At 37.1% G+C, this 24,139-nt stretch overlaps 1 protein-coding gene across 1 annotated transcript; it reads left to right on the top strand.

The window, feature by feature from the left end:
* The first annotated feature begins 4,602 nt into the window (after positions 1 to 4,602).
* On the top strand, positions 4,603 to 13,278 carry LOC113915832 (keratin-associated protein 21-1). The gene is made up of 2 exons (XM_027581771.2): positions 4,603 to 4,745; positions 12,990 to 13,278. Exons 1-2 carry the CDS (start codon positions 4,603 to 4,605, stop codon positions 13,276 to 13,278), a joined length of 432 nt encoding a protein of 143 aa, XP_027437572.2.
* Positions 13,279 to 24,139: the final 10,861 nt, after the last annotated feature.

Genomic DNA, 24,139 nt, shown 5'->3' with positions numbered 1-24,139 from the left:
AATTGGCCATTGGGTGGAGGCTCCTACCTCCAGGGACTGTAGACTCAGACTTTGTGCAGTGACTCTTGTCATGGAGAGGAGACAGTGAGTCATTTTTCACTTCCTATTGAAATCGAGCCTGAAAAGACTTTCTACGTTATAGAATACAGTGTTAGAAATCTGGAAAGTCACATGAGGAAAGTACACGGAACTCAGAAACCACAAAGTGGTAGGCTCTCAAACTCAGACAGTAGACTGGCCTTTTCATCCCATTCTTATATCTGCATCGATTGAGGCACCAGAGAGCACTTTTAAGCACTAGCTCTTGTTCTTTTCCACTAAAAATTGTGGCACCACTGATCATACCCAAAACGTAATGCATTTCTCTTCCCCTTAACGCTACTACCATACTTCCCGGTATTTCTTGTGACAGGCATCATCCGTTCATTTGGCATGAAATGTCAAAATACCTCCCTGAACTGTGTCTCCAATGCTTCAATCTTCACTCTCTTCCCCAGATAGCTGTTCTCTTTCAAAGGCTTCATATAAAAAAAGAATGAAAACTATGTCAAACAATTAAATCTGTTGATTGTATATTGTGGTAATATTTCGTTAATATTAAATAAAATATGTTATAAAAGCATTTCATCTTTTTTTTTTTAGGTTTCTAAATTGTGGCTACTCTAAAGTTCTAAATTTTATGTGTTTTATGATATATTTCTATTGTATAGAGTGGTTTTATAACGTCACACCGATCTGGCCAGGGAGTCCTGTAGCCAGGAAGGGAAATCATGTTAAGCCACCTATGACCATCCAGCAATACCTCTATGTTATCCAGGTATAAGGAGTAGATCATTCGGAGATAGTAAAAACACAATAGCCAGTTGTAAAGACTTTAGAAGGTGCCTAGGAAGAAAGTTTTCTTCTGAGATAGTTTATTCAGTAAATGGGATTAATCAATTTGTCATCTGTTTAGGATAAAGAAAAGATAGATACCTGCCTTACACCTTGCACAAAAGAAATGCCATATTGATTAAAGTTGTAAACAATGAAAGTTAATTTATCAAAGTATTAAATGATGTTTCAAACTTTCAGGAATTTTGTAAGCCAGCTAATCTGAAACTAGTGGTGCTAAGAATAATTACAGCATGGAAATTGGCAAATCAGACTCCCTATCATCAACCGAGGTCATTAAAGAATTAACAAACCATTGCCCACATCCATCTCGTTATTGAGATTAAACTTATATTTTTAAATATTTTACAATATCGATGTATTATTTATGAGCCTAAAAAAGAAAACAAATCCATAGGAATCAATAAAAGAGGTTACAATATTGCTTTATGTCTAGAAATCTTTGGAACCTATATTAAGTTGATATCTATGTTCCCCGGTGCAGGAACCATTGTATATAACTACACTCTCCTTCTGCAAGATATCATTTCCTCAAGGTCATCCCAAAGACTACACTTCCAGGAAGAAAATTGTGAAGATAGTGATTAAGAGTCTAGGTTCCATAGAGGGTATTATGCTAAGAGAAATGAGCCAATCAGAGAAAGACAATTATCATATGATCTCATTCATATATGGAATTTAAGAAACAAAACAGAGGATCATAGGGGAAGGGAGGAAAAAATAAAACAAGACAAAATCAGAGATGGAGACAAACCATAAGAGACTCTTAATCATAGGAAACAAACTGAGGGCTGCTGGAGCAATGGGGAGTGGGGGGGGTGGGGTAACTGGGTGATGGTCATTAAGGAGGGCACATGATGAAATGGGCACTGGGTATTATATAAGACTCTACCTCTGAAACTAATAACACACTATATGTTAATTAATTGAATTTAAATAAAAAAACTATTTTCTAAAAAAAAAAAAAAAGAGTCTAGGTTCCAGAGTCACATTACTTGTGCTTTGGTATAGTCTCCATCACTTATTAGTGGTGTGATCATGGAACATTATTTAACTCTTCTGAGCCTCAGTATATTCAGAGGTAAAATGATAAAATAGTGCTAGATCAGGATTGCTGAAAGTACAAAACAAATAAAATATGCAAAACTCTACCACTATGAGAACTCAGTAGATTTTTGTTATTATATTTATTATTATGTTGCTCAATATGAAATGCTGACACAACCATTTTAACAAAAAAATTTATGGCTCAACCTTATATATTATTTTATTAATATTAGCAATATTTGATAATCCCAGAATTTTGTAGTCCATTATATCAATTTTCTCATGTCAAATGCATGGGTACAATCCCAAGTTAGATGTTTTGTACATCTATCATACATGTATTTCATAGTTAGGAACTCTAACATATGCTCTGATACCAAGTAAATTGACACAGTGTCAATGTACTTTTCATAACAAATTAATGGGTTTTAGTGAAGTAGTTTGTTTTCTGATGATTGGGTCCTGCTTTTAATTTTATCATAAAATTCTATTAATTACTAGAGAAGTTTCTGTTAGATTTGGCAGATGGTATGGGATCTATCATAAAAAAGGATTTTTTTTTTAAGGGAGGAAGTGATAACAGTAGGTTTTCGTTAAAGTATATTGAAGAGTGAATGGGTAAGGAAGAGTGAAGATTGAAAATAATCTAACCTTTCATGTTGCATGAGGTGGAAGATTAGAGAGTGGTCCAATGGAAATGATGAATCACTCTCCCTAGGGTTTTTAAAGCATGGAGCTCATCCTTAAGCTTTAGATACGTAGTTTTTATTCAATATTCTATGTCCTGGAATATGCATGAAGTAGGTCTTCAAAAATTCTTGTAAAATTAATTGCACTGTTCTGTCACTGTCTGGAAAAAGACTCAATGGAACCATGAGGGTAAAAATGGTCATGCCAACATGTTTTAGAAAGAAAGCAGGTGGCATGGAATGTGGAGAGGTCGTGGAGTTTGCAGGAATGGAGCCAATGTTGAATATAGTTTAGTGGAAAGAACTGTGAAATTGGGACAGTCATAATTAGAAGGCAACCTAGAATCTGAGGTTTTAATTTTGACACAAGGGTTGTGGGTCCAGGTGCTTTTACTCTATATTGACTAAAATTGGCGAGGTTTAGAAAAGTTACCATCATTTCTTCTTAAATGTTGACTTAAAGAAGGTTATGAAGATTGTACTCTCAGTAGGCAGTTTCCAAGTGCTGAGGGACAGCTCTAGTACCACAGTGTGATGCTTAAGAGGGTCATGGAGCAGGTTTGAGAGGGGGCTGAGTTGTCTGCTGTGGCGGCAAGGTGAGATCACAAAGAAAGAAAATCCAGATGATAGAAGTGTAAAATATTGGTAATTTTAGTCAGGGTGAATATTTTGCATTTGAGAAATTGAAGGAAAAAATAGTTCATGAAAAATAAATTCACGGGTCCTGCCCTAAATTTTATGTTATAGGGGGAATTGAAACAATTCAACTTTACCCGTAAATAACTCATAGTCCTTGGACAAGACTTAACTATCCTCAGTCTCCCTTTTCTCATCTGGAACGTGTATAAAAATACACACCACAATTTCCTACTTTATGTTGTTTTTGTCAGCATCAGATGAACTGATAAATGTGAGTATATCTCAAAAGCTATGGAAGGAAATATAAATGTTAATAATTTTTGTTATTTTTTCTTATATGACATCCTATATATTAAAATAACAATTTTTACAGGTGGACAAAATCTCATAGACTGTCATTCAACAGTTAGTGTGTTGCCTGATTCTTTAGATTCCCATAAAATAAAGACAAAGTTATGGGCATTAAATAACTCATGACTGACTGAGGGAATCAGATAATTAAGACAGAGTGTGCTAATATAACATTCAGTACAACAATAGAGGTAGGCTATGGAAGAACAGAGGAATTATGCCTAATATTATCAATGTCCAGGAATGCTTCCTATACAAAGTATAGTCTAAGCTGTGCTTTGAAGAATCAGTAGGTTATGGAGCAGATAAAACTTGGTGATGTAAGTGGCAGGTGTTTCAAAGAAAGTATCACCCTGAAAAATGTCTTAAAGAGAGTGGATTATGTTGCATTGGATAAAATCATGGTTACTTTTATTTTAATATATTGCAACAGACCCTTGATTTGCACCAATTTAGATCTTCTCACCACCACAGTGGCCATTCTACCTAGGCTCCATCCACTTTCTTGTAGATATAACCTGAGAAAGCCTCACCTCATACACCTGCTGTTTGCCTCTTACCTCCAGCCAGGGTGCTTTCCTGTTGAACCTGAGGAGATACTGGAGCATCTCTCATGCCCATGTATGTTTACCTGGAATTGCAGGAGGGTTAGTGACCCCTGGAGTGAAAAATCTCAATTAGGTTTGATTATATTGTACAGACACATTTATTCAATATGTAGGTTTCCTCTGTTTTCTTACAGTTCTCATGACTAGTTAGGGCCAAATCCTGGACATAACTACCTGAATAGAAATTGTTGTCCTTAGAATGATGAGCTTTCTAAAAATGAAAATTCCTGTGGTAATAGACTATGGAGTTTATGTTGTATACTCCACCCATTTCTGGTAGTATGTAAAGGTCTCAGGGCAAGAGAGGACATTCAGACTTCAGAAACCTCCATCTGCTCTTCTAAAGAACTATTGAGCCTTCATTTCTTGCCACCATGTGTTCAAACTATTATAGAAACTCATGTGGTAGCTGTGGATATGGCTGTGGCTACGGTTCTGGATATGGCTGTGGCTATGGTTCTGGATATGGCTGTGGATGTGGCTCTGGTTGTGGCGGTGGATATAGCTGTGGTTACAAGTCTGGCTCTGGCTCTGCCTGCTGTGGATGCAGGCCACTTTCCTACAGAAGATGTTTTTCATCTCGCTGCTCAAACATAACTGAAAGACATCTTTTCTTCTAAGATGATTATTCCAAGGCTGTTTTGTTTCAGTGTCCCACAGTCACATCAGATCTGACTGAAGAGAGTAATCAGAGTCTGCAGAAAACTGATCATCTTCTTGAAGGCCTTCTTTGTAATTGAGGGCTCCTCAGTTACTCTATGTTTCTGGAAGGAAGAAGACCTCATTTGGGCCATAATCCAAGGTTAAACCCATTATCTTCTTATTCTCTGTTTCTATATGTGACGATTTCCAAATAAACATGTTTTACTGCTCCTCACAAGTTTGTGTATCTTTTGTGTCAGATATGCTATTAACTTATATTTTTGCCTATTATTTCTGTGACCTCCTCAGATTGACAGGGCTCAGGCTCAACTGTTCATTCCAATTATGTATGTCTGGCTTCCATTCTGATTGGTCAGTATTCACGACATACTGAATATTACATATCTTGAATTTCATCCCTGAAAAAATGGCTCCTTCTTGGCTGGGTCTTGTGTTCTTAATTCATTTTATGAAAGGGTTTGTTCTTAAGCATTTGTGCTTTATGATCCTGGGTTTATCCATTTCATTCTTTCCATGTTATTCAGCACTCACATACTCATCAACACACATGTACATACACACACACACATGCCTCAAAAATCTGCTTTTTAATGGGAGATTGCTAATGGTGAAAAATGGGTTGAAAGGAGAGGGAAAGAAGGCTCAATAGTTAAGTATAGAAATGACCTGGGGACTGGTTAAATGAGCCTGGATTTGGTTGGTGGCACAGATAATGAAAGGACACAGATGAGCATCAGGGATTTTGTGAAGGTAGAACCTATAAGATCTTAGATATCAGCAGTGAAGGAATTGAGAGAAAATTCTAGAGAAGGTAATATCTAAAAAGTATACATTTCATCTTAGCACTTAGAATCGTAGCAAATTCAGGGTGGTATATACAGTTATATATCTGGAATATTGGCATTGCAAAATCAATTAAGACTAGTATTGCAGATGGGCTCTGTGTCTTTCTAGAAACACTAATCAGGGTAGGGTGAGTGGATGACCATGACATACAAATTTCTCAACACAAGAGCTCTTTCTATGTGAGACTATCTGAAACAAGAGTGATTTGTACATTAAGTGCTCTATCACTGGATGGATCTAAACCCAGGCAGGATCACCTAATATTAAGGTTATTTTAAGGGAGGGGTGGAATTAACCAGTTTTACATATCCATTGCCTGTTCTAGGATGCTATAGGTTAGGAATGGATTTGAGCTTTGAAACCTGATTGTGAAAATAGTGATGCTAATACCAGGAAAATATAGAACCAGAAACTTTTATGTAGCTATATCTAGGAAGAGAGGCCAGGTATAATGTTTTGGATTGAGAAATCTTATCTTCATTTGGGATGTAGAAAGACTGTCAGAGCTGGAGTCAAGATTCAACCACCCATGATTAAATAAATCTAATATTCCTAGTATCCCTTGAATCCTGAAAGAAATTACAGGCTTGGGAAGAGTAAGGACACAAGAGGGTGAATGGATAGATTATTCTCCTTGAAGATATAGAACCATCTCTTAAGAATTGGAGGAATGAGTAGTCTCAATTATCAAACATTTGTTGAGCTTCTAATAAGGGACATTTCATTATGTGCTATGAATAGAGAATTAAAATATTTATACCTGCTTTCTAAAAGTGTGGTGAAGACACACGCACACAAACCCACAAGCTACAAAGATCAGAATATTGTTATAATACAATTATAACAAGGGTGTTTGGGAAATAGAGAGGAAAAAACCAAAAGAGAGGCCAAGACTAAGAATAAACAAAGAAGGGTCAGGCATATTTCTGAAAGAGAGACAAACTTCTAGCTGAAATATGAAAGATGGCTAGAAGTTGGTCTATTATAAGGGGAAATAGTCTCTGGACAGGGAAAAAAGCTGTAATACATTTCAGAAAGTGTCTATATTCTGGAACCTTACTGCAATAGATACCATCAAGCCTGGAGGAAGCATAATCACTATTTGGGCTAAAGGAATAAATTCTCATGTGTGGGTAGGCTGAATTCTAAGGTGACTTCAGATGACATGCACCCTTGTATGCTCCCCTACCTTCAGTGTGAGCAGGACTTCTAATTTGCCTCTTACCTTGGCAAAGATGATGGGTTATCATTCCTGTGGTTTTATGTTTGGGGTTGGTGGATAAAACTCAAGATAGATAAATTTGAATTTTAGATGAAAACCAGGACAATTTTTAGTATAAATAATATGTTTAATGCAACATTTAGGGCATACCTACTAAATCTGGTAACTCTAGTTAAGTTATACATAAAGAGATTTTTCAGATGTCCTGGCTGATACCTTGGTATCAGTCATATCATGAGGCCCTGAACAGAGATCCCAGTTAGGTTGTGCTTAGACTCCTGACCCACTCAGACTGGAAACAATAAATGGGTGTTTTTCTAAGATGCTATTTTTTGTTATAATTTACACAAGCTTCCTTCCTTCCTTTCTAAATTATCTGGTAAGAGGTGTGGTTGACTTGGGTGACCTCTCATTTCTATGTATCAAGAGATTAGAAGGCAGCCATACCAATGGGCCTCAAGGATAGACCCCTTTGGAGAGAAAGTGGACTAAATGGTGAGAGAAAGTCAACTAAAAGTAGCAGACATACTTGATGAGATTGGCTTGTGAACACAACATTGAAATACATTTTATCTAGGACGCAAAGTGACACTGGAAATAATGAGAGACTCTGAAGCATGTGGGGATTGTATAACAGTAATTTCACAATGATATGGGTCACCATAAGAAACAGTAAACTCCTTGTTTGTTACAGCAAGTGTTCAAGACTTCAATGATTAGAAAGGGGGACTTTGTGTAGTGGAACAAAGAAGAATGAACTCTTGATCTTCATAATGTATTAGTCATGGGACTTTTAGTAAGTTTCCTAACTTCTTGTACTCCAGTTTCCATATTATAAGTTATCTACCTCTTTCAGATTTTTATTGGGATAAAATAGATTAAAATGGGTGAAAGAAATTTGAGATTTGCAAAAGTTTCAACAGTCTTATCAGAAAGGGTATCTGTGTGTATGTGTGTTCTGGTTTGAACTAAATGAACGCCTAGAGTTGATAAAAATTTATAGAGAAATGGCTCTGAGGTAAAAATATATTATCAGAATGTCATATTCATGGGTGTTTGGATTCATAGGAACTCTATAACATAAAATGTTTCTGTATAGGGCAGCCAATGAGTTCCATTGAATTCCCCTATGAAGTAATTAGTAAGCTAGTCAAGGTAATTAGTCAAGCTCATTTTAATAGTCACATTTCCAAACATTAACTCTGCTACCCTCCACAGAGCCTTGTTACATAAAATATATCTTTGGAATCATGTGCTCAGATGATTGGGTGGTTGATAGAAACTTTCTTTACAGACTTGTAATTGGCTCAAGGCAATGCCTGGGTGACAAAAACAAACACGGTTTCCCAATAAAACTGGAGACTATAATACCTGGTTCATTTAAAATACCTGTGTTTACTTTGAAGAACCTGTTATTGAAGAATTATGAATGTTTCCATTATGTTACCTGAAGACATAAGATTTGATTCTGGTTATGTTCAAAATGTAAATTCTTGGCTATTTTATTCCATGATTTTGTATTGTCCATGAGCATAAAAACTTCATAGCTGGAGGAAATTATATTTTTTCAATAAACAAATTTCATGTGTTCCTGAAAGTTATTGTATCTTTTGGGCCAGATTCATCACCAATGTTAGTATATGTGGCCTCCCTAGAAGGTTGGGCAACCACTATGTTAGCTGAGCATTCTGCTTGATTTTGCTGCGAACATAAAACTGCTCTAAAATGTAGAGTCCAGGGGTGCCTGGCTGACTCAGTTGGTAGAACATGTGACTCTTGATCTTGGGGTTCAAGAGTTCAAGCCCCACATTGGGCATGGAGCCTACTTAAAAAAATAAAATGTAAAGTCCAATTAAAAAAATCATATGGTGCTGTTTCAGATAGGAAGATTAGGTTAAATGTCTAAAGAAGTGACAACTAAACTGATATTTGGCAAATGGGCAGATGTCAGAATAAGGGGAAAAAAGTTGGAGGAAGATGGGAGAACAGGTACAAAGTTCTCAGCAGATAGAAGTTTAGTGTGCTTAAGGACGGTAAAGAGGTCCAGGGAGAGGAGAGCAGTAAGAATCTAGGTTGGAGAGGAAAGTAGGGGCCAGATCACACAAAGCCTTATATTATAAGGTATTAAGATTTGTTTGGATTTTATTTTAAGATACTTATTGGTTTATCCAGCCATTTGTTCTTGGGTTTGCAACTTCTTCATTCCCTTTCGGCTTCTTTATCATCTCTCGTATCAACACCTAAACACAAATTCACAGTTTCTGTGTGTGTGGATTGGACTATGGAAGAAAGGAAGAAAGGCGTCTTGTTTGGAGGATATTGGAATATTTGAGGGGGGTATTTTCTCCGGTCTGGACTTTGAAGTTTGCAAGTGCAGCTCAGAGACTGGGGGGGAAGGGAGGAAGAGGCTATGAGAGGGAGTACTCACCAGTGTGTACCTCATAGCACTTTGTGTTGAGGGCACTATTTTTCCCCATATTTTAAAATAGTTTTTACATGGAAGATAGATTAATATTGGTTTCCTGGTTCCGAGAACCAGAATTAGATGAATATATAAGTATATTAACTATACTGGAATTAAAAAAAATAAAAAATAAAATATAAATTTATAAATATAAAATATAAAAAATTTATAAAAACATTAAGTTCCACGGGCTTGTGTGTCACATATTGAGAAGTGGAATTACAAGGATAATTCCACACATATTCATCTAATTTCATCTAATATATTCATGAAACTAATATAACTAATATAACACTGTATATTAACTATACTGGAATTTAAAAAAATAAAATATGTAAAATAAAAGAAAAAATAAACAAACATAAAAAAAGAAAAAAATGAAGACAAGACAAGACAAAACAAGACAAGACAGCAATATTCCATGTTAATCAAAGGCTACATTAGAGACTTCATGGGGGAAATATTAGGGAGGAATCAGGAAAAGAAATAGTGTATACAAGGATCTTAAGTTACACTAGGAACTTTTCATGGAGGATTCTGAGAGATTTGAATCATATAGAAACTACTAACAAAAAGATTCCATAATAAAATGAGATCATTTAAAACAAGATGTTGAGAGTTCCCCAACACTGAAAATATTCAAGGAGAGGTTACTTGCATATCTCTATTATATTATTTAACAGTACAATATCACAGATTATATGCCAGATCAAGAAAACTTGGAAATGTGATTTTGATTTGGAATTGAACGCTTCTGAGTCTCTGCCTTTGTTAAATGACATTTGTAATTCTTAATTTGCTAGTTTCACAGCTCACATACAGACGTCTGAAAAGGGAATGTTTTCAGCCAATAAAGCACTTTACAGGTGGAGAATACTGCCTAGTTGTGTAAGAGGAGTTAGACCAAATCACATGTGACTCAGATTAAATTGACATCTAAGTGGAAAGAGGATGAAGACGGGAAAAGTGTATTTGCTGTCAGTGTGATTCTTGTAGAACTTTTAGAGAATGATCTCATGACTCAGGAGGGGTCCCTGGACAATGACACATTACTCACCAGTCTTGAAACCTTCAACTGCAATGTGTTCACACTTCTAAGCAGTGACCGACTTTACTCTTACATAGCAATCTGTGAAAATCTTGGAATGCAGAAATTTACTTTCTTCCTATTAAATACGTAGGCCTGTTCCCAAGGTAGGTGATTGTAACTTCAATAGATCTTCAGGATCACTGATCTTCAAAATATGCTATGAATCCAAACCCTGTGATGTATTGCTTGATACTGCATTTTTTTTAAATAGTCTCCACACTCCATGCCTTTATCCATATTTGGATAAAAGAAAGGGGGAAAAGAAATAGAATGTATTGAGTTTCCACTATACATCAGGATCTGTGCTACACTCTTTGTATTGCCTATCTATTTTCTATAGGTCTTTGGCAAAATTTTAAGTATCTATATTTTTAGTCCCATTTAGCAGTTGTAGAAACTGAAGTTCACAAATCTGAGGACATTTTCCATGGTAAAATTGTTAGTAAATGGCTCAGCCAGGAAATGAATCAATCTATTTGTCATGGAGAGCTATTTCTATCATAGAGCCTCTGAAACTTGGAGGAGACATGGGCCATTTATCAACTTACTGCCTCTCAGCTTCAAATTCACCCTTCAGTAGATGCTCTGTAGTAACACATGGGATTCCTTTAGGTGTTTCTTCTTTGCTGTGAGCATGGAAGTAAGCTTCCTCAGTAGTGGGTGGTATCGGGACATTGCAAAGGAAGCAGTTGTGAATTTTTTTTTTTTTGGCTGCAGCACTGGAGGGAAGTAGAGGGTATTCAGCAGTGTGGATGTGAAGACATCTGGTGAAGCTCTACACAGTCATGGGTCCAGAATGTGCTGGATCCTCAGTGATGCTGGAACTTCAGACTGACAATCACCTTTATTTGACTTCCTCTCCTTTGAAACCTGTACCTTGAAGACTTATCCATGAATCCCTGTTGGCCTCCTATTCTCACAGACACCCAGATTCCCTCTACATTTCCCTCCTGCCCCCAATATGCCAGTATCCCAGAGCTTCTCAGACACTCTATACACCCACACCATTTGTTGCTTCTTCTTCATCTGCACTCCAGAAAGAGTTGTTCCCTGCAGAATAAACCTGGTCTGGCCAAACCAGTGAACTTCTCTGCTTCCCAGTGGGCTGAACTACCCTTCAAGTTTTTTCTTTTTTGAGTAGTCTCCCACATTCTTAGGGTACCATATAGCATTTCCTCATATTTTATAGTTACTCTTTTATCATGGTTTAATAATTTTGTTTTACATGAACATATCTCTGTTTAACCTACTGTCTGGTTTCTGTCTCCTGATTGGAGTCAGACTGATACAGGGATCTTTAATTTTAGGAGTCACCTGTGTATATATGGTGGTTGAATCAGTGGCAGCAGATAAGATTTAATAGTGTATAAAGTGAAAAGCAAAGATAGAGGATAAAGTAACCACAAGAAGCCTCAAACTTAGGAAAAAATAAAGAAAGATGGTCAGTGAAAGAGAAGTCATGGAACAGAAACCCTTTCATCAGGGAAATGATGGGAAAACATGATATCAAGTCAAAAGTAAGGATAAATAATAAATACCCTGGAAAGATCAACTATTATTAATGTCATGATGCAAGACATCCAACGAAAGTAGTACAGATAAATCTCATTATTAAAATATTTTTTTATTGTAGAAGACAGCTGAGAATAAAAATCAAGAAAATATTTTGGAGTCTGGAAGAATTAATTATTGAGTGGCTACATTTTAGTGGGAAGTATGGATATATTGCGCAAACATAGGAACAGTCCGAGAAACCTCAAAAACAGACTAACATTTAAGATCTGGACATTCACAAAGAAGTTGTTGAACTAAGGCATTTTCCTTGCTCTAAACTGAAACTCTTGGAAAAGTTTGTCCTTTTTGTTTAAATAATATTAAATACTGTTCCCACCTGGAGTTCAACAACAAGAAAAGGAAGAGAATGTCATAACCTGGCTGGAAAAGGAAGGAATAGACAAACTGTCCTCCAGAGAGAAGGAGAATGTTTCTGGGAGGAGATAAAACATGTTCAAATACTCAATTCCTTGTCCAAAATCCATGAAAAGGGCTTCAGATTGATTATGATGGAAAAAAAAATGCTAGGAAAGGACAAAAAAGACGCCAAGATGCTATGATGAGGATTATGGTGATGAGGGTGATGATGATGAAGAGGTTATTAATAGTAGTAAGTAGAACTTCGTGTTTAGTGGATGATTTCCAAGACATTGAAAGAACAAAATAACAACCATATATTTATAGGTCAAACATATTTTGGTGATGTGATAGGTCATGGTCATGAAACACAATTATGGAAGCTAAAATTATGGTACTATACACTTGGGTGCTTAGAAAATGTACCTTTATTTGGTTTTAAGGCCATAGATAATTCCGAGATTAGCAAGTAAATTAGAATATCCTAATAAAATTCTTGTACACAGAATGAGCTAATTTTAGGCAAATAGTTGTAAATTGAGAGAACAGAGCCCACATGAGGTAGGATCCATCCACCTCTAGAAGTATATAAAGGTCCTGGAAGAGGGAAGGATATCCAGACTTCAGAAATACCCTCCTACACTTCTACTGAAACCTCACCTCCCAACACCATGTGTGGTAACTACTACGGAAACTCCTGCAGTGGCTGTGGCTCCGTCTGTGGATATGGCTGTGGCTATGGCTCCAGCTGTGGCTGTGGATATGGCTCCCACTGTGGCTATGGCTATGGATCTAAATGTGGATATGGCTGTGGCTATGGCTGTGGCTATGGCTCTGGGTCCTGTGGCTACTAAACATTTTGGTATAGAACAGGATATTCCTCTTGCTGCTAATCATCGCTGCACATAGTACTGTGCCTTTCAAATGATCACTGCAAATACAAGTCCAGTTGAAATCTCCCCCTCCATGAACTTCATAGCAAAGTAAAGAATTATTACTGGCTGTCAGGAACCAGCTTTAACTTCAAAGAAGCTCTTTGCAGTTGATGGAGACTGAGTAGTTTCATCACATCACTGAAGACAGAAGATCTTATTCTGATCATTTTTCAAGTGTAAATTCTTGTATCTTTTTCTCTCTGTACTGTGGCTATTTGCACAAGCACAGGAGGACTATCCAATTGAAGTATACTAAAATGGAGCAAAAATAATAAAAGATTTTATTTACTAGGAAGTCTGGTTTTCTTTATAGCAGAGTCATGATTGATTTCAGTTTGTGGCCTCCTGGAAAAATGGGTGACCATAGCTTTGGATAAGCGTTTATTGATTAACTGAGTCCAAGTATTCATTCTTTTACACATTTCTTAATCCATTGTATGTTCTTTCATTACATTATATCTAACCATAAACAAATTCAAATTTCGTATCTTGTGTGGATAAAGGGTTAGAACAGGGAGGTGAATGAGAAGTGGAATCTACTCATGAGGCTAGTGTTACTGGTCCAAGACAAAAGTGATTGGTTTGATCCTGGGTTTGAGTCTTGGTAATAAAGGGGTAATGATATTAATTTAAACAGCATTTTTTGAAATATGTGAAACAAATTTTGGAGCAAGCCAATTAAGGCTATTACAACTGCTCAAGAAAATCAATGATTGCCCACTCTTGCCATGTGACTTCTTTCTTTCTGTTCCCCACTCTTGCTGTGTGACTTTATCCCAGATTAAAACACATTTGCCTATGCCTCATTGACCATTACTGTGTTATGTGGCCACTCTCAGCTAACAGTGGGTAAAGGAAAAGGAGCTGTAGACAGAGGTTGTGCTGGTCAGCCAACAATGTGTGACAAAACCCCATAGATCTTGAATATCAAGTGTAAAGGACAAAAGGTGGGGGAAGCAAAAAGGTAAATGGATACTTGTCTTTATACCAATTTGGGTTTGGGCAGGGGCACAACTGATGTCTTCACCTAAAGCTTGTCTTCGAGTATAGAGGGTTACGCTTATAATCCCCTGTTTACATCATGTTATTTGTCCACACGGGGCTCTTTTTTCCAAACATATTTTTTCTGTTATTTCTCTTTTATTTTCTTTCTCACTCCCATCCTGCGTTTGCAGCCATCTTGTATTTTATATGCAGTCATTTCATTCCACAGAAGTTCAAGACAGTTGTTTATTATATTACATATGTTTAATTTATATAAATGACATGTCTTTTTCTTTCTTTCTTTCCTTTTCTTTTTTCTTTTTTTAAATTTTATTTTATTATGTTGTTATTCAACATTCATTACATCATTAGTTTTTGATGTGGTGATCCATGATTCATTGTCTGCGTATAACACCCAGTGCTCCATTCAATCCGTGCCCTCCTTAATACCCATCACCGGGCTAACCCATCCCCCAACGCCCCTCCCCTCTAGAACCCTCAGTTTGTTTTTCAGAGTCCATAGAAGAAGGAGTTCTCAACTGATAAGACTCCCTTGAGAGTACAGGTCAAGGGCTGGTTTTTATGATGGAAACTTCTCACATGCCAGAAGGAAGAGCTTTTCTCTACTGTACCAACCCCTTCCTAGCAACCTTTATCCTTTCTTGGCAGTTCTCTAGAAAGGAATTCTCCTGTCCTCCCCAACCTCCAGGTGTCATCACCGGACTGGCAACTATTCTCTTTCACAGCTGGTCTGTCCCCTAGACTCCTTGAGATCATTCTGATTCTGCCCCCTCTTTCTTTCCCTCTGTAATACTTCCTATACCCTACAGTTCCAGAGTTGTCCATGTGTTCTTAGGATTTTTACTTTGTGATGTGGATCCATTGATTTAATCCTAGTTGAAATGCATTGTATTAGTTATCTATTGTTGCATAACAAATACTGCAAAATTTAGGGGCTTAAAACCACAATAAAAAGGACGTGAGGATCATTGGGGTTCATCTGGGGGGTTGGCTAACCCCATCAGTAAATACTTTGTGTGTTTATGTCCATCTATTTCATTCTTTTTTTTTAAAATTTTTTATTGTTATGTTAATCACCATATATTACATCATTAGTTTTTGGTGCAGTGTTCCATGATTCATTGTTTGTTCATAACACCCAGTGCTCCATGCAGAACGTGCCCTCCTCAATACCCATCACCAGGCTAACCCATCCCCCTACCCCCTCCCCTCTAGAACCCTCAGTTTGTTTTTCAGAGTCCATCATCTCTCATGATTCGTCTCCCCCTCTGACATACTCCCCTTTTCTTCCTCTCCTGTTATCTTCTTCTTTTTCTTTTTTCTTAAAATATGTTGCGTTATTTGTTTCAGAAGTACAGATCTGTGATTCAACAGTCTTGCACAATTCACAGCGCTCACCGTAGCACATACCCTCCCCAATGTCTATCACCCAGCCACCCCATCCCTCCCACCCCCAACCATTCCAGTAACACTCAGTTTGTTTCCTGAGATTAAGAATTCCTCATATCAGTGAGGTCATGTGATACATGTCTTTCTCTGATTGACTTATTTCACTCAGCATAACACCCTCCAGTTCCATCCACGTCGTTGCAAATGGCAAGATCTCATTCCTTTTGATGGCTGCATAATATTCCATTGTGTATATATACCACATCTTCTTTATCCATTCATCTGTCGATGGGCATCTTGGCTCTTTCCACAGTTTGGCTATTGTGGACATTGCTGCTATAAACATTGGGGTACACGTACCCCTTCGGGTCCCTACATTTGTATCTTTGTGGTAAATACCCAGTAGTGCAATTGCTGGATCGAACGGTAGCTCTAATTTCAACTGTTTGAGGAACCTCCATACTGTTTTCCAGAGTGGTTGCACCAGCTTGCATTCCCACCAACAGTGTAGGAGGGTTCCCCTTTCTCCACATCCCTGCCAACATCTGTCGTTCCCTGACTTGTTAATTTTAGCCATTCTGACGGGTGTGAGGTGGTATCTCATGGAGGTTTTGATTTGGATTTCCCTGATGCCGAGCGATGTTGAGCACTTTTTCATGTGCCTGTTGGCCATTTGGATGTCTTCTTTGGAGAAATGTCTGTTCATGTCTTCTGCCCATTTCTTGATTGGATTATTTGTTCTTTGGGTGTTGAGTTTGATAAGTTCTTTATAGATTTTGGATACTAGCCCTTTATCTGATATGTCGTTTGCAAATATTTTCTCCCATTCTGTCGGTTGTCTTTTGGTTTTGTGGACTGCTTCTTTTGCTGTGCAGAAGCTTTTTATCTTGATGAAATCCCAATAGTTCATTTTTGCCCTGGCTTCCCGTGCCTTTGGCGATGTTTCTAGGAAGAAGTTGCTGCAGCTAAGGTCGAAAAGGTTGCTACCTGTGCTCTCCTTTAGGATTTGGATGGACTCCTGTCTCACGTTTAGGTCTTTCAACCATTTGGAGTCTATTTTTGTGTGTGGTGTAAGGAAATGGTCCAGTTTCATTTTTCTGCATGTGGCTGTCCAATTTTCCCAACACCATTTGTTGAAGAGACTGTCTTTTTTCCATTGGACATTCTTTCCTGCTTGTCCAAGATTAGTTGACCATAGAGTTGAGGGTCCATTTCTGGGTTCTCGATTCTGTTCCATTGATCTATGTGTCTGTTTTTGTGCCAGTACCATACTGTCTTGATGATGACAGCTTTGTAATAGAGCTGGAAGTCTGGAATTGTGATGCCGCCAGCTTTGCTTTTCTTTTTCAATATTCCTCCGGCTATCCGGAGTCTCTTCTGGTTCCATACAAATTTTAGGATTATTTGTTCCATTTCTTTGAAAAAAGTGGATGGTATTTTGATGGGGATTGCATTGAATGTGTAGATTGCTCTAGGTAGCATTGACATCTTCACAATGTTTGTTCTTCCAATCCATGAGCATGGAACGTTTTTCCATTTCTTTGTGTCTTCTTCAATTTCTTTCATGAGTATTTTATAGTTTTCTGCGTACAGATCCTTTGCCTCTTTGGTTAAATTTATTCCTAGGTATCTTATGGTTTTGGGTACAATTATAAATGGGATTGACTCCTTGATTTGTCTCTCTTCTGTCTTGTTGGTGTATAGGAATGCCACTGATTTCTGCGCATTGATTTTATATCCTGCTACTTTACTGAATTCCTGTATGAATTCTAGCAGTTTTGGGGTGGAGTCTTTTGGGTTTTCCACATACAGTATCATATCATCTGCAAAGAGTGAGAGTTTGACTTCCTCTTTGCCAATTTGGATGCCTTTGATTTCTTTTTGTTGTCTGATTGCTGTGGCTAGGACTTCTAATACTATGTTGAATAGCAGTGGTGAGAGTGGACATCCCTGCCGCATTCCTGACCTTAGGGGAAAAGCTCTCAGCTTTTCCCCATTGAGAATGATATTCGCTGTAGGTTTTTCATAGATGGCTTTTATGATATTGAGGTATGTACCCTCTATCCCTATACTCTGAAGAGTTTTGATCAAGAAAGGATGCTGTACTTTGTCAAAAGCTTTTTCTGCATCTATTGAGAGGATCATATGATTCTTGTTCTTTCTTTTGTTAATGTATTGTATCACGTTGATTGATTTGCGGATGTTGAACCAGCTTTGCAGCCCAGGGATAAATCCCACTTGGTCATGGTGAATAATCCTTTTAATGTACTGTTGGATCCTATTGGCTAGTATTTTGGTGAGAATTTTTGCAAGAATGTTCATCAAGGATATTGGTCTGTAGTTCTCCTTTTTGATGGGGTCTTTGTCTGGTTTTGGGATCAAGGGAATGGTGGCCTCATAAAATGAGTTTGGAAGTTTTCCTTCTATTTCTATTTTTTGGAACAGTTTCAGGAGAATAGGTATTAATTCTTCTTTAAATGTCTGATAGAATTCCCCTGGGAAGCCATCTGGCCCTGGGCTTTTGTTTGTTGGGAGATTTTTGATGACTGCTTCAATTTCCTTAGTGGTTATAGGTCTGTTCAGGTTTTCTATTTCTTCCTGGTTCAATTTTGGTAGTTGATACATCTCTAGGAATGCACCCATTTCTTCCAGGTTATCTAATTTGCTGGCATAGAGTTGCTCATAATATGTTCTTATAATTGTTTGTATTTCTTTGGTGTTGGTTGTGATCTCTCCTCTTTCATTCATGATTTTGTTGATTTGGGTCATTTCTCTTTTCTTTTTGATACGTCTGGCCAGGGGTTTATCAATCTTGTTAATTCTTTCAAAGAACCAGCTCCTAGTTTCGTTGATCTGTTCTACTGTTCTTTTGGTTTCTATTTCATTGATTTCTGCTCTGATCTTTATTATTTCTCTTCCCCTGCTGGGTTTAGGCTTTCTTTGCTGTTCTTTCTCCAGCTCCTTTAGGTGTAGGGTTAGGTTGTGTATTTGAGACCTTTTCTTGTTTCTTGAGAAAGGCTTGTATTGGGCGCCTGGGTGGCTCAGTTGGTTAAGCGACTGCCTTCGGCTCAGGTCATGATCCTGGAGTCCCGGGATCGAGTCCCGCATCGGGCTCCCTGCTCAGCAGGGTGTCTGCTTCTCCCTTGGACCCTCCTCCGTCTCATGCTCTCTCTTCTCTATCTCATTCTCTCTCTCAAATAAATAAATAAAATCTTTAAAAAAAAAAAAAAGAAAGGCTTGTATTGCTATATACTTTCCTGTCAGGACTGCCTTTGCTGTATCCCAAAGATTCTGGACAGTTGTGTTTTCATTTTCATTAGTTTCCATGAATTTTTTTAATTCTTCTTTAATTTCCTGGTTGACCCATTCATTCCTTAGTAGGATGCTCTTTAGCCTCCATGCATTTGAGTTCTTTCCAACTTTCCTCTTGTGATTGAGTTCTAGGTTCAAAGCATTGTGGTCTGAAAATATGCAGGGAATAATCCCAATCTTTTGGTACTGGTTGAGACCTAATTTGTGACCTAGGATGTGATCAATTCTGGAGAATGTTCCATGGGCACTAGAGAAGAATGTATATTCCATTGCTTTGGGATGGAATGTTCTGAATATGTCTGTGAAGTCCATTTGGTCCAGTGTGTCATTTAAAGTCTTTATTTCCTTGTTGATCTTTTGTTTAGATGATCTGTCCATTTCAGTCAGGGATGTGTTAAAGTCCCCCACTATTATTGTATTGCTGTCAATGTGTTTCTTCACTTTTGTTATTAATTGCCTTATATAATTGGCTGCTCCCATGTTCGGGGCATAGATATTTACAATTGTTAGATCTTCTTGTTGGATAGAACCTTTAAGTAGGATATAGTGTCCTTCCTCATCTCTTATTACAGTCTTTGGTTTAAAATCTAATTTGTCTGATATAAGGATTGCCACCCCAGCTTTCTTTTGGTGTCCATTAGCATGGTAAAACGTTTTCCACCCCCTCACTTACAATCTGGGGGTGTCTTTGGGTCTAAAATGAGTCTCTTGCAGACAGCATATTGATGGGTCTTGCTTTTTAATCCAATCTGATTGCCTGTGTCTTTTGATTGGGGCATTTAGCACATTTACATTCAGGGTAACTATTGAAAGGTATGAATTTAGTGCCATTGTATTGCCTGTAAGGTGACGGTTACTGTATATTGTCTGTTCCTTTCTGATCTGTGCTGCTTTTAGTCTCTCTCTTTGCTTAGAGGACCCCTTTCAATATTTCTTGGAGGGCTGGTTTCGTGTTTGCAAATTCCTTTAGTTTTTATTTGTCCTGGAAGCTTTTTATCTCTCCTTCAATTTTCAATGAGAGCCTAGCTGGATATAGTATTCTTGGCTGCATATTTTTCTCATTTAGTGCTCTGAAGATATCATTCCAGTCCTTTCTGGCCTGCCAGGTCTCTGTGGATAGGTCTGTGGCCAATCTAATGTTTCTACCATTGTAGGTTACATATCTCTTCTCCCGAGCTGCTTTCAGGATTTTCTCTTTGTCTCTGAGACTCGTAAGTTTTACTATTAGATGTCGGGGTGTTGACCTATTTTTATTGATTTTGAGAGGGGTTCTCTGTGCCTCCTGGATTTTGATGCCTGTTTCCTTCCTCACATTAGGGAAGTTCTCTGCTATTATTTGCTCCAATATACCTTCTGCCCCTCTCTCTCTTTCTTCTTCTTCTGGGATCCCAATTATTCTAATGTTGTTTCGTCTTATCGTATCACTTATCTCTTGAATTCTGCCCTCGTGATCCTGTAGTTTTCTCTCTCTTTTTCTCAGCCTCTTTATTTTCCATCATTTGGTCTTCTATATCACTGATTCTCTCTTCTGCCTCATTTATCCTAGCAGTTAGTGCCCCCATTTTTGATTGCACCTCATTAATAACCTTTTTGATTTCGACTTGGTTAGATTTTAGTTCTTTATTTCTCCAGAAAGGGTTTCTCTAATAACTTCCACGCTTTTTTCAAGCCCAGCTAGTATCTTTAAAGTCATGATTCTGAACTCTAGGTCCAACATTGTACTAATGTCCGTATTGAGTAGGTCCCTGGCTGACGGTACTATCTCTTGTTCTTTTTGCTGAGGTGATTTTTTTCGTCTTCCAGAAAGTGGTCGCTTTTCTGTTCAGAGAGTTGTTGCTACTCTCCTCTTCGATCTCCTGTTGAGTTCGTAGGTGTTCAGAATGGTTTGATCCCTATTCAGCTGAATTCCTGAGACCAGACGAAATCCAGGTCTCCTACTCCTCTGCCATCTTGCTCCGCCCCCTTACGTTGTATTTTTTATTCCCTTGATTTACTCATTCTGTAACTGGAGGACTGTATCGCCCTTCACCCATTTTGCCCAACCCCTCTGGTAACCATCAGTTTGTTCTCCATACTTATAGTTCTGATTCTGCTTTTTGTTCATTTTTTTTTTAAGATTCCATTTATGAGTAGAATTATATGGTATTTGTCTTTCTCAGTCTGACTTATTTAATTTTGCATTAAACCCTCTAGGTCCATCCATGTGGTCTCAAATGGCACAATCTCAGCCTTTTTTATGGCCATATAATATCCCACTGTTTATGTATGTATGTGTATATGTGTATACACATACACAGGTATATATATTATATATATATATATACACCAATTTTCCTTATCCATTTGTTTTTTAATGGATACTTCTATGTCTTGCCTATTGTAAATAATGCTGCAATGAACAAGGGGTGCATTTATCTTTTCACATTAGCGTTTTCATTTTTTGGGGGGTAAATACCCAGTAGTGGAATTATTGGGCATATGGTATTTTTATTTTTAACTTTTTGAGGAACTCCATACTGTTTTCCACAGCAGCTGTACCAATTTACATTCCCATCACCAGTGCATGAGGGTTCCTTTTTCTGCCCAACCTTGCTGACATTTATCATTTCTTAGCTTCTTGATTTTAGCCATTCTAACAGGTGTGAGGTGATATCTTATTGCTGTTTTGATTTATATTGCCCTGATGATTACTGATATGGTCTGTTGGCCATCTGCATATTTTCTTTGGGAAAATGTCAATTCAGGTCCTCTGCTCATTTTTTAATCAGATTTGTGTGTGTGTGTGTGTGTGTGTGTGTGTGTGTGTGTGTGTTGAGTTGTGTGAGTTTTTTATATATTTTGGATATCAACCTCTTATCAAATATATCATTTGCAAATATCTTCTCCCATTCAGTAGGGTATCTTTGTTTTGTTGATGGTTTCCTTTGCTGTGCAAAAGCTAGGTGACTTTTTAGAATGTTGACACCAGTCCAAAACCCTAAAATTGCAGTTATGTCCTCACATCTATGCCAAAACTTGGTATCATCTAACCTTCTAATGTTTGCTTGTTTGATAAATGAAAGTGTTATCATCTTGTTGTTTTAATTTATATTTCTGATTACTAAAAAGTTTGAATATTTGTATTTTTTCAAACACACGTTAAACTTTGTTTCTTTCTTCCATATCCTCTATTTTTTCATTGGGGTTTCTGTCTTTTCTTACTGATTTGTAGGAGTCATTGTATATTCTTCATTTTATTCCCTTGTCATTTTTTACACATTGCAAATATCATCTAAATGGTCATTTGTCTTTGTCCATAGTGTGCATAACTGAAGATGATTAATCCTATGATTTGTAATTTTTAAATTTTATTTAAGACCTATCTTACCTTTATGTGAAAGATATTCCACATTACTTTAAAAATTTTGCATTTTCCTTTTAGATAAGTAGCTCACATGAAATCCATCTTTATGTTTCGCTTCAGCTTTATTTTTCACTGTATTGAGCCAGTTTCTCCAATACCAACTGTAAGACAGCCCGTCCTTTGTTAGTGATCAGTGGTACACTTTTACTATATATTGTTTTTATGTATATGAGTCTATGAACTCTCTATCATGTTCTCTCTACACTTTTGTCTCTTCACGTATTTCAAAAGTTTTTAATGGCAGAAAATTAGGTTTATTCTGCATGTTTCTACTGAAGAGAACTAGATACAATGGGTAGAATGTAAAGACAAATTGACTTCATAAGAAATTTTTCTAATGGTTAGAGGAATGTGCAAATGCAATTGGCAGTCTTATAGGTATCCTCATCCAGAAGTTGTTCAAGAGTTTGGATCTCTTCTTATTGGAGAGATGAGTAAATCTGTGCATTCAGAACATGAGCTTAATTAATTGATTCAAATCATTCACTTCTACTTTGAAATTTGGAAATACTGTAAGCAAAGAATAATTTAAGGTGAGGTTCAGGCAACCTGGGTAAGGAGAACATGGCCAGGAAAGCCAGAAAAATAATGCCCTATTCTGTAACAGAAACAAGAAGAGTATTGATTTGAGGTGAACTTTGAAACCTTCACTTTGAGTCAGTATTTCTGGATTTCTGTAACTCTGTGCAGATGATCCCCAGAGCAGGGAAAAGAGAGAGACCAGATTCAGTAAGGCCTTTGCAGAAGAACTCATGACTGTGGTCAGGGATTAATGTGATGATGTATAATCTAGTCTAGTTGTAGGAGGGGTACTGAGATCTACTCATATTGAATTGCTGAGAGATTATGAGATATGATGTGGGTGATAATAGTTCAATTGCCTTGAGAAACAGACATCATTACTGTAACCATTCAAAGACAAATGAACTAATCATCCACCAGCAGTACATATACAGAATGGCAAAGCACTTTGCTACTTATTAGCTTTGTTACTTTGATCTAGTAATGTAACCCTTCCTTAAAAATCAATTTCTTTATGTGTAACTGTGGATAAAATATCTTCCCAATATTGGGGGTGGTTTAGACATAATATTTTCAAAGACAATTTACACAACATAAACCATTGTAAAAAATTGTTAGAATGAATTTCTATGCTCTATGGGAGGTTGCAAAGAGAAAGCAGTAATCAGAGCTTTAAAAGGTTAATTGATATATTTATTCACACAACTCTGAGACATATTCCCTGTAATTAGTGATAGATATTTTATAATTAACATTTTTATTCACTTAACTCTCCAGTTGCAAGATTTTAAATTCTGAATATATTAAAAAATAGTCACAGTCTCAGACATAATCTGTTCTATGATGCTAATCTTTTTGGAGATACCAAAGTTTGAAATAAGGAACTCAATTGTTTTCCATATTGAAACCATAGAATATTTTCAAGCCATAAGTTTTATAGGTACAAGTGTATGCTTTCCATAATTGCTTAACTGAATATATGTTATGATACCAAGTCCAATGAATTGCTATAGTATTCTGAGTAACAATTTGTTATACAAAATACTTCAATCACTTTATAGTTGGTTTAACATTATGATAATTAATTTTCTCAGGATTTGGTTCTATTTGCTTTCTTCATTAATGTTCAATTAATAGAGGGGCACCTGG

The sequence above is a fragment of the Zalophus californianus genome, chromosome 1, assembly GCF_009762305.2.
Source record: "Zalophus californianus isolate mZalCal1 chromosome 1, mZalCal1.pri.v2, whole genome shotgun sequence".
NCBI classification, from domain to species: Eukaryota; Metazoa; Chordata; class Mammalia; order Carnivora; family Otariidae; genus Zalophus; species Zalophus californianus.
Note: the sequence above shows the minus strand (reverse complement) of the source record. Positions and strands in the feature narration are given on the sequence as shown.